The following is an 11,953-nucleotide window of genomic DNA, read 5'->3' on the forward strand; positions in this document are numbered from 1 at the left end:
AGAGACAGTCTCACTTTGTCACCTTTGGCAGAGTACCGTGGTATCACAGTTCACAGCCTCCCTAGTAGCTGGGACTACAGGTGCCCACCACAATGCCTGGCTATTTTTTTTGTTGCAGTTTGGCCAGGTTTGAACCTGCCACCCTCAGTATGTGGGGCCAGCGCCCCACTCACTGAGCCACAGGCACCACCTGCTAAGACCATTTTCAAGGAGCTTTTTCCCTGTGTTCCAGAAATTTTACTATTTCAGGACTTACATTTAAGTCTGAAGTCTTTGGTTAGTTTCAAACTAATTTTTGTAGGTGTAAGATAGGGTTCCAGTTTGACTTTTTTGGATATGGATATGCATTTTCCCCAGCATCATTTGTTGAAGAGGCTATCCTTTCCACATGGTGTATTCTTATCTCTTTTTTTGAAGATTAGTTAACTGTATATGCTTGGATTTATTTCTAGGCTCTTTATTCGTTCCACTGGTCTAGGTCTGTTTCTATGCCAGTGCCATGCTGGTTTGATTATTTTATATTTGTAATATGGTTTGAAATCAGAAAGTGTGATGCCTCTAGCCTTTTAATTTTTTTCTCAAGTTTTCCTTGGCCCAGGCCTTTTGTGGTTCCTCATGAGCTTTAGGGTTGTTTTTCTGTTTCTGTGAAAAATGTCACTGAAATTTTGATAGGGATCATATTGAATCTGTAGATTGCTTGGGTTGTGTGGACATTTTAACAATATTCTTTTAATCCAAGAACATATGCTGTCTTTTCATTTGTTTCTGTCATCTTCAGTTTCTTGCACTGAGTGTCTTATATTTTTTAGTGTCCAGCTCTTAACTTTTTTGGTTAAATTTATTCTTAAGTACTGAATGTTTTTGGTGCTATTATAATATAAACAGAATTTTTTCAGGTAGTTCATTATTAGTGTATCAACACTGTTGCCCTTTATGTTGATTTTGTATTCTGCAACTTCTGAATTAAGTTTGTTTTAACAGTTTTTTCATGAGTCTTTAGACTTTTCTATCTATCAGGAGAGAGACACTTATACTTCTTCCAAACTGATTTGGATGCCTTTGATTTCTTTTTCTTGCTGGCTTACTCTAGCTAAGCCTTCCAGTACTATGTGCAATAGAAGGGGAGAGAATAAACACCCTTGTTTTATTCCTCATCTTAGAGGAAAAGCTTTGAACTTTTCATTGTTATGATGTTAGCTGTGGACTTGTTATATATGGTTTTATGTTGAGGTATATTTCTTCTATGTCTAATTTGTTGAGAGTTTTTTATCTTGAAAGGATGTTGAATTTTGTTGAATGCTGCTGCTTAATTGGTGTAGATGATTACATGATTTTTATCTTTCATTCTGTTAATGTGGCATGCCACATTTACTGATGTTTCTCTCCCAAACTATCCTTGCGTCCCAAAGGTAAATCTCATTAGCTCAGAGTAAGATTCTTTTAATGTGCACCTGAATTTGGCTTGCTAGTATATTGTTGATGATTTTTTGCATCTGTGTACATCAGATATATTGACCTGTAATTTTTTTTTCTTTTAATATCTTTATCTGGCTTTGGTATCAGGGTAATGCTGGCCTTGTAAATTGCGTTTGGGTGTATTTCTTCTTCTTCCATTTTTTTTTTTTGAAGAGTTTGAGAAGGACTGAGAACAATTCCTCTTTACATGTTTGGTAGACTTCCACTGTAAAGCCATCTGGTCCTGGGCTTTTCTGTATTAGGTGATTTTTGATTACTGATTCAGTCTCCTTCCCAGTAATAAGGCTGTTTAGATTTCCATTCTTCCTGGTTTTAGTTGTGGTAGGTTGCATGTTTCTAAGAATTTATTCATTTCTTCTAGGTTATCCAGTGTGTTGGCATATCATTATTTAAAGTAGTCTCTTAAGGCCTTCTGTATTTCTGTGGTATCTCCTTTTTTGTTTGTAATTTCATTTATTTTCTTATCTTTGTAATTTGCTTCCTGCTGCTAACTTTGGACTTTTTATTGTTTGTTAGGTATAAGGTTAGATTATTCATTTAAGATATTTTTTTTAATGTAGGCATTTATAGGTATACATTTTCTTCTTACAACTGCTTATGTTATAGTCCATAAGTTTTGCTTTGTTTTTCATTTTTCTTAAGATTTTTTTTATTTGCATTTTGATTTCCTTTTTAATCCTTTGATTCTTCAGGACTGTGTTGTTTAATTTCCATTTATTTGTTAGTTTTCCGGCTTTTGTCATATTACTGATTTCTAGTTTCCTACCATTATGGTCTGAAAAGATAGCTTGATATAAATTGAGTGTTTCTGAATTTATTGAATCTTGTTTTATGATTTAACATATGATCTAACCTGGAGAATTTTTTTTATGTACTTGAGAGGAATGTGTATTTTGCTGCTGTTCCTAATCCAAAAATCCAAAATCTGAAATGCTCCAGAGCTAACAACTTAATTGTATACAGAAACTCTTAACCCTTGCTCTGAGTACCCCGTTTTGTTTTTGATGACAGTATTTACATCTTTTTTTGTGTCCATGAAGAAATTATTGTAGCTATAGTTATTTTTAATATTTTTCTTTTTAACCTTTATATTAAAGTGATTGACACACTATTACAAATTTAGTGTGTTCTGAATTTGATTATATATTTATCTTTACCAGTGAGTTTTATACTTTAGTATGTTTTTATGTAACTAACTAGTTCCTTTTCTTTCAGCTTAAACTCTTCAGCATTTCTTCTAAGGCAGGTCTAGTGATGATAAACTCCTTCAGCTTTTGTTTGGGAAAATGTTTATCTCTCCTTCATTTCTGAGGGACAGCTTTCCTAGGTAACCTGTCTGGCAGTTTCTTCCTTTACTTTGACTATTATATCTTCCAACTCTCTCTTGGCCTGCAAGTTTTTCTCTTTTTCTCTCTTTCTTATTCTTTTTTAGAGACAGGGTCTTGCTCTGTCATCCAGGGTGGAATGCAGCAGCACCAGCATAATTCACTGCAGCTTTGAAATCGTAGGTCCAAGCAATCTTCTCACATTAGCTTCCCAAGGAGCTAGGACTACAGGTGCACACCACCATACCCTGGCCTATAAAATTTTTGCTGAGAAATTCACCAGTAGTCTTATGGGGATTTCCTTATATGAATTTCTTTTCACTTGTTGTTTTTAAAATTCCCTTTGTATCTTATATTTTTGGCAGGTGTATTATAATGTGCTTCAATGAAGTCCTCTTCAGGTTGAATCTTCATAGGGCCCTATGAACTTACTGTATCTGGATGTTTCTCTCTCTCCCTGGATTTGCAGAGTTTTTTCAGCCATTGTTTCTTTTTTTCTTTTCTTTTAATTATTTATTTTTTTTGAGACAGAGTCTCACTATGTCATCCTGGGTAGAGTGCTATGACATCACAGCTCAGAGCAACCTCATACTCTTGGGCTCAAGCGATTCTCCTGCCTCAGCCTCCCACGTAGCTGGGACTACAGGTGCCCGCCACAACGCCCAGCTATTTTTGGTTGCAGTTGTCATTGTTGGTTAGCTGGCCTGGGCCTGGTTTGAACCGGCCAACTTCAGTGTATGTGGCTTGCGCCATAACCACTGTGCTGTGGGTGCCGAGCCCATTGTTTCTTTAAATTAACCTTTTGCCCTTTTTTTTTCTCTTCTTCTTGAATTCTTCTAATCAAATATTATTTTGTTTGATGGTATCCTATAATTCATGTAGGCCTTCTTCACTGTTTCTTTGTTTTTCTTCTTGATCCACTGAGTGGATAATTTTAAATGATCTGTCTTGGCGTTCCCAGACTCTTTCTTTTGCTTTATCAAGTCTGCTGTTGATGCTTTCTGTTGCATTGTTTTCATTATATAATATTCAGCTCTAGAACTCCTGTTTGGTTCTTTTTATAATTATTTTTTGTTTCTAGATTGCCTTCTTTCTGTTGAACTTAACATTTTGTTTATTTTTCTTATTGTCTGTGTCTTTTGTAGGTTGCTGAGCTTACTTGAAACAATTATTTTGAATTCTTTATCTGTCTGTTCATAATCTCCATTTATTTGGTTATTGTGTTCCTTTAGTGATGTCATGTTTCTTTCTTTTTTTCCCTATTTCTTGTAGCTTTGCATTAATATCTGTGCATTTGATGGAATAGTTACCCCTCATAGATTAGATTGTTTGGCAAAGATCTTTGACAATGGGTGGGTGTGAGGACATCATTTGGTAGGAGGTGTGGTGGTTCTGGCTCTATGGAAGGCCCAGGATTGTGGCTTCTGTGCAGCTCTGTTAGTTCAGGTCATCATCAGCAAGGATTGCAGGGATCCTCAATATCTAGTGCTGCAGGTATCCACACCAACTGTGAAAGTTTGTTTGGTTTTTCTTATGGACTTGTAGAATTTTTTCCCCATAGGAAGTGTCATGGCCAAGGGGATTCCTCTTGGCACTGGTTCTGCCTTGTTGGCTCCCTTGTAATTATGGTGGATGCCTGTGGAGCAGCCACAGAGCTGAGAGTACAGTACCTGCAGAAAGGATAGTGGCTGTGGGTTTGGGGTGCTGGTTAGCCTGAAGCAATGGTGTTTCTGGTACCTAAGGTACAGACATACACAGAGTTGGGTCTGGAGTATAGACTTGCACAGAGCAGCTGATTAACTAGAATCAGCAGAGAGTGCAAGTAGAAGAGCCACGGAGCAGGTGGCCTTAGATGTGGGTCCATGTGCAGCAGCTGTAGCTTTGGCGTCTAGAGCATGTGTTGGGGGGAAGAGGGTGTTCTGTCTCTGGGTGGTACAAGAGCTGCTCTTTGTCAGGGAGATGGATGAAGGCTGTCAGGGTCCTCTGCAGAGTAGGCTACTAGAGTCAGCACCCATGAACACTAGAGGATCTTTGACTATGAAACCTTCCAGAAGTCTGTGGCTACCTCAGGGGCTTTTGAGGTCTTCAGTGGCAAAGGCTTGGTCCTTCCCAGAGCGGACCCCAGGGAGTCGTGATGACACTCACCACGTGACTGATAGAGATATTCCCTGCCCTTTATTCTTATTTATTTATTGATTGATTTTTTTAGAGACAGTCTCACTTTATCGCTCTCGGTAGAGTGCTGTGGCATTGTGATTCCTGGGCTTAGGCGATTCTCTTGCCTCAGCCTCCTGAGTAGCTGGGACTACAGGCACCCGCCACAACACCTGGCTATTTTTTTTTTTTTTTTTTGGTTGCAATTTGGCTGGAGCTAACTGGGTAGGGCGCCAGCCCCACATGCCGAGGGTAGCGGGTTTGAACCCTGCCCTTCATTCTTAGCCACCTCCATACATTTTTGCTGAGCATATCTCCCCAGTGATCCTTTCTGTGTTGTTAGTCTTTTTGGGTTAATTGGACTTACTGAATTCTCTCAGGGCTTTTTTTATTTGTGGGTAGCTGTCTCTCTCTTTTTTTTTTCTTGTAGAGACAGAATTTCACTTTATCACCCTCAGTAGAGTGCCATGGCATCACACAGCTCACAGAAACCTCCAACTCCTGGGCTTAGGTGATTCTCTTGCCTCAGCCTCCCAAGTAGCTGACTACAGGTGCCCCCCACAGTGTCCAGCTATTTTTTTGTTGCAGTTTGGCCGTGGCCGGGTTTGAACCCACCACCCTCGGTATATGGGGCTGGCGCCCTACTCACTGAGCCACCAGCACCGCCCCAGCTGTCTAGAAGAAGTCTGGTGTCTTCTCCTCTGCCCTCTTGCTGACCAAACCTTTGACCTTTGCAAACTTTCTTTTAGTCTGTGGTTTGTCTTTTCATTTCTTCAGCATTGTGTTTTGAATAACAGATGTTTTTAATTTTGATGATGCCAATTTATCAATTTTATCTTTTGTGGATTATATTTTAGTTTCTTATCTACGAATTCTTTGCCTAACATGAGCATAAAAGGATTTTTCTCTTGCGTTCTTCTAGTTCTGTTGTTTTCGGTTTTATATTTAAGTATATGATTCATTTTTAGTTTATTTTTGTATATAGTGTAGACATATATCAAGGATCTTTTTCTTTTTTGCATATGACTATCCAATTGTCTGACACCATTTTTTGATAAAACAAAAGGAATACAAGGGAAACAGATGGTGTATGAACTTCCTGTAACATTTTTAAGAAGCCCAAGAAGTTTAAAACTGTTACATTATGTATGGTAGGTAGAGAAGAGAATATTTGATTATCTGTTTTTGAGAGGAAGGGTAGTGGTTTGTTCTTCAAATATAATGGAAGAGTGAACTTTGGAGAAAAGTTAGCACTTATTATACTGTTTTTTGTTTTTTTTTTTGAGACAGAGTCTCATTGTGTTGCCCTCGGTAGAGTGCTGTGGCATCTCAGCAACCTCCAGCTCTTGGACTGGGGTGATTCTCTTGCCTCAGCCTCCCGAGTTGCTGGGACTACAGGCGCCTGCCACAATGCCCAGCTATTTTTGTTGCAGTTGTCACTGCTGTTTTAGCTGGCCAGGGCCGGGTTCGAACCCGTCACCCTCGGTATATGGGGCCTGCACCCTACCCACTGAGCCACAGGCACCACCCAGTAGTTATTATATTGTGAAACATTACATTTTAGGAATACTGAATTATAATTTCTGAAATTGTGTTAAGCCAATCAGGTAAATTGTGTTTCATAGCATTTTTCATTCTTTAGTTTGTGCCCCTTTTTTCCAGACTCTTTGTTTTTGTTGTTGTTGTGTTAAATAATAAGGCATCTCTGGAACAGATTCTTCTTAGCAGGGTATCTCAAGAATGGAAGAAAAAGTGTCCAGTGTACTCAGCCCTACTATGAAACTAATTTATAGCTTTCATATGAAAGCTATAACCCAATTATAGCCCAAGAATATGGGGAAAGGGGAAAGGGAGGGAGGGTAGGATAGGTGGAGGGAGGGTGATTGGTGGGACCACACCTACCGTGCATCTTACAAGGGTACATGTGAAAGGTACTAAATGTAGAATATAAATGTCTTAATACAATAACTAAGAAAATGCCATGAGGGCTATGTTAACCAGTTTGATGAAAATATTTCAAATTGTATATAAAACCAGCACATTGTACCCCATGACTGCATTAATGTACACAGCTATGATTTAATAAAAAAAATAAATAAGGCATCAGCATATATAAAGAATGTACATTGTTTTATGATAGCTTTATTCCTATTAAATACACATATATTGGGTTGTGTATAAAATGTTTTTACCATGGGGTACAAAAGATTGAAAGCCACTTTTCTGGAATGATCATCTTACATTTTTGGTATGAAACACTTTAAAAATAATTATCCTGGCTTGGCACCTATAGCTCAACCGGCTAAGGCGCCAGCCACGTACACCTAAGGTGGCGGGTTTGAATCCCCAGCCCGGACCCGCCAAACAACAATGACGGCTGCAACCAAAAAATAGCCTGGCGTTGTGGCGGGCGCCTGTGATCCCAGCTACTTGGGAGGCGGAGGCAGGAGACTCGCTTGAGCCCAGGAGTTGGAGGTTGCTGTGAGCTGTAATGCCACGGCACTCTACCCAGGGGGACAGCTTGAGGCTCTGTCTCAAAAAAAAAAAAAAAAAATAATTATCCTCTTATGTTTTAGGTGTGAGTTCTTGATACGCATGAAAGGACAAGGGTTTGTTGATGAGATTCAAGGTCGATATCCTCATCTTCTTGAACAGGTAAACACATGTTTTAAATTAACACCATTGAATTCTGCTTTATAGTAATTGCAAAAATATTAGAAGTAATATTTGTATTTGTTTTCTTATTAACTGTAGTTACATATTTTCTATCCATATTAATGACACCTCTTTTACTTTTATAACCAACTTGTTTGGGACTTCAAAATGAAGATTGTTTTTTGGTTTTAGTTTTTGAAAAATCATTCATTGTGCCACTATACAAACTGGTGGTGGTGGTGATGGAAAAGGATCTTTAGTGTCTCTTCACTCTTTTCCAGAAAAACAAAAAATAACTTATTAGGAGTTGAGACCCTTTGAAAGTAACCCATTTAAGATCTTGCTTTCTAAAATGGAATGAGAAACCATTAATAAGTTTCTCTACTTTCCTAAACTAGAGAAATCCTTGAACTCTAATTTGGAATAAGTGTCACGTTTAAGGAAATCTATGTGATAATTAGGGTAAAACAAAAACAAAGTGATGTATATGAATTACCTTGTTTTCAGGAAAGAATATACATTTATTTAAGGTAAACTTAGTATTGCTGTGTTCAGATTGAGATTTCTGATTTTACCTATTAACTTTTCTTTTGCTTTATAGCTATTGTCAACTTCAGATACTCCTGGAGATGAAAATGCTGATCCACCAAGTATGTATGAAAAAATTTCAGGACTGAAATGGGAATTTGGGGAATAAAAATATGTTATTACCCTGGTGGCCAAGGGGATTCAAAGCCATAGGGGAAACTACTAGAAAGTTAACTAATAAATATTATGTATCTACTAAGGTTAATGACATTTTAGACAACTCTAGGAAGTATTCTACTCTTGTTCTTAAAATGTTGACAGTCTAGCTGGGGAGACAAGATACATGCAAAAGAAAAACAACAACAAATAGCTCAAAGCAGCGCATTAAGAGTTGCAGGTAATAAGCCATCTAAAAATGAAAAGGTTGCAGTGAGTGAGCAGAATTGGAAAAAATAAGTTCCCTTATGATTTCAGAATTGGGGTAGATGTTAGGTATTTAAATCAGGTATATTGTATTTCAGTACAAGGGTAGGAGGAGATAGTATACCTTTTCATTAGAGCTTAACCTCGGCGGCACCTGTGGCTCAAGGAGTAGGGCACCAGCCCCATATACCAGAGGTGGTGGGTTCAAACCCAGCCCTGGCCAAAAACTGCAAAAAAGAACAAAAACAAAAAAACTTTAGCCCCATCTGTCAGTTAAGTAAGTAACGTACATGTGTTAAATAGTGTCCAAAATGGTTCAGGGATGTCCAACCCATAGTCAGTGGGTTATGTGAAAACTTTTTTATTTATCTGTGGTGGTGGCAGATGTCACAAAAATAACAACACGGCCTTTTTTGCTCATCAGCTTTGGTTGGTGTTTGTGTATTTAATGTATGGCCCAAGACAACTCTTCTAATGTGGATACTCCTGATAGATAATAGTCTACTGTTTTATGTACTAATCACATCTAGAAAGGAGTGCTCTGTTCATGGCACATCATTTCAAGAGAGATATTGGTAGATGTGTTTTTGGGCTAAGACCAAGGTATGTAAGAGTCCTAGAAGCCATGGCTTAGGAGGATTAGATAAAGGATTTGATAATATTTGACCTGGAAAAGGAAAGGGAATACCAGTGTCCATGATAACTATCTCTTGTTAATGGAGCTGGAAAAGGTAGATTGCAGTGTGCTCTGTTCTTAAAATTCATAGCCATAGTTGTCAAATAGGCTGCCCTGCAATCCTACTGCAGTCCCTTAATGAAAATCACTTTGCCATGTTTTCTTTCTTCGTAAGTTTCTCACATTCTCTTTCCCACCCTACTCTCAGTTCATAACCTTGTTTCACTGGAAAAATAAAATTATCAAGAGGACTACTTTATCTTCTTGCCAGCAGAATCACCAGGCTATAGAAGGTATCCATGTATTCTCTCTGTTTTTTTATAAACTATGAATTGTTCCTGCTCTTATCTCAGGCCAGCCTTCTACTTGTCATCTGATTCCATTCCCTACTGTCGACTTAAGAGCATTGCTTTGGCAGTGAACTGCCTTTTCTGCCTCTCTCTCTCTCCCTCTCACCCTCTGTATTTTCTTTTAAGTGATGAGGCCTTGTGCAAGCTTCAGCAGCACATATGGTAAAACTGGAACAATACAGAGACGATTAGCAGGACCCCTGTGCAAAAATGACACAAAAATTCATGAAGCATTCCATATTTTTTTAAAGCTTGGACTCTACCTAACAAATGCAAACAATGTGACCTAATCATCTGTACCTTCAGGCTGGAGTGCAGTGGCAGGATCATAAGTCACTGTATCCTGGAAGTGGGCTCAAGCTATCCTTCTCCTCAGCCTGATGAATAGCTGAGAGTACAGGCATGCGTCACTATACCTGGTGAATTTTTTTTTTTTTTAAGAGACAGAGTCTTACTGTGTTGCCCAGTCTGGCCTTGAACTCCTTGCCTCAAGTGATCCTCCTACCTCCGCCTCCCAAGTCACTGGAATTATAGGCATAAGCTACTACACTCAGCATAACCCTTTGTCCCTTGAGTCATCAATTTTTCCATCTTTCATGAATCATTCACATTATATCATACAAAGATAATGGACTATTGCCAGTCCTAAGAAAACTTTTCCTTAAACCTCATCCATCTGTTGACTTATTCTTCTGCTTTTAAGAACAAAATGCCTAGAAGGATTTATCTATGCTTACTCTTTTTACTTCCCTTCCTTTCCTTCTTTAACTTGTTCTTATCATGGTTATCAAGTGCTGCCACATTAGCAAATGTATTACTTGACTGTTAATCACCATTTGGTAATAGTTGAGTGCTTCCTCCTTATTAGGACACACTTTTTGCTGAGTTTATTGAATACCACACTCTTGGTTTTCTCCTATTTCTGTGGTCTTGAATAGTTCCTTTGCTGGCAATTGTTCTTTTAGACTTTGATATGATGGTACACATCAAAGCTCATCTAAAATTTATTTCTTCCATTTTCTGAGCTCCAGGCTCTATTTCAATTTAAATACCTATTTAAATTTCTGCTTGACTATTGTGAGTGTCTGAGTTAATATGACCAAACTAAAACTTTTCTTCCTGTTCTTTATCCCTCGCGTCTGTTCCTTCTGTGGTCTTCCCTATCTTAGTCAACAGTAGTCATTTGCTATGCTTAAAAAGTCGGCTGAACTTACGCATTCCCTGATTTCTCTCATTGCTTTTATTTTATTTTTTTGAGACAGAGCCTCAAGCTGTCCCCCTGGGTAGAGCGCTGTGGCATCACAGCTCACAGAAACCTCCAACTCCTGGGCTCAAGCAAGTCTCCTGCCTCAGCCTCCCAAGTAGCTGGGACCACAGCGCCCAGCTATGTTTTTTTGTTTGTTTTTTTTTTTTGGTTGCAGCCGTCATTGTTGTTTGGTGGGCCAGGCTGAATTCGAACCCGCTACCTTAGGTGTATGTGGCTGGCACCTTAGCCACTTGAGCCACAGGTGCTGAGCCTCTGTCATTGTTTTTAGTTTGTATGTTTCATCTGTTAGAAGTTCTTTTGTTTCACCCTTTATCCCAACTCTGACTGCATCTCACCAGCTCCAGCATTATTAATCCAAACTACCATTATTTTCTGGAATGATACCCTAACAACCCTCCCTTTAAAGTTTATTTCCACAAAATCACCAGAGTCATCTTCTGGAAACACAAGTCAAATTTTATCAGTTCCCTGCTTAAAACACTCCTAGAATATTCTAGCAAACTTAGAATAAAATATGAACTCCTTCAGAGGCTCTACATCATCTGGGTATTGTCCCCCTTCTAACTTCTACCACCTTCTTTTTGTTTATTGACCATGTCAAGTTGTTCCATTGATTTAAGGCTTTAACATTTGCTGTTCTCTTTGCCTGGAAGACTTCTTACAGATATTCCTAGAGCTCATTCTTATTCAGATCTTTCTTCTGGTGTGATCTTTTCAGACAGTGATGTCACATCCGTTTGTGTAAGTATACATTGATGATTTTGTGTATTTATGTTTTTCATAAACATTTTCCAGCAGATGGCAGTACTATGTATTTTTTATAGAAGTACCAACCAAGCTAGCCTTGACTCTGTTTGCAGAAAAAGCATCCCTGACTACTCTAAGTCTGAGATGTCCACCTGCCTCTTGGTTTCTTTTAATCAGCTGATACTACTTTTTTCTTCAGATCATCTGTCACTGTCTAAAATCACATTACTTTGACTATATTTTGTCACTCTATCTTTTGGGTGAACTGGTCTTCTACTTTACTCTTCTTTTCATCTTTGTCACTCTGTCCACCTCAGCTATCCCCTGTCTCTATCTATTTTTTTTTTTTTTT

At 38.4% G+C, this 11,953-nt stretch overlaps 1 protein-coding gene and 1 non-coding gene across 2 annotated transcripts in view; both read left to right on the forward strand.

The window, feature by feature from the left end:
- Positions 1 to 11,953, forward strand: part of BIRC2 (baculoviral IAP repeat containing 2) — a 31,354-nt gene that overhangs the window by 11,843 nt on the left and 7,558 nt on the right. Inside the window, exons 4-5 of the mRNA XM_003780796.3 lie at positions 7,532 to 7,610; positions 8,212 to 8,260. Coding sequence (XP_003780844.1) covers positions 7,532 to 7,610; positions 8,212 to 8,260 — 128 coding nt within the window. The remainder of the gene's footprint in view (positions 1 to 7,531; positions 7,611 to 8,211; positions 8,261 to 11,953) is intronic.
- Positions 9,726 to 9,832, forward strand: LOC111724465. Its single transcript, XR_002772767.1, has one exon. It is a non-coding gene; the product is annotated as a U6 spliceosomal RNA (small nuclear RNA).

The sequence above is a fragment of the Otolemur garnettii genome, unplaced genomic scaffold (genome assembly GCF_000181295.1).
Source record: "Otolemur garnettii isolate 467f Iridium unplaced genomic scaffold, OtoGar3 scaffold00001, whole genome shotgun sequence".
Classification (NCBI taxonomy): domain Eukaryota; kingdom Metazoa; phylum Chordata; class Mammalia; order Primates; family Galagidae; genus Otolemur; species Otolemur garnettii.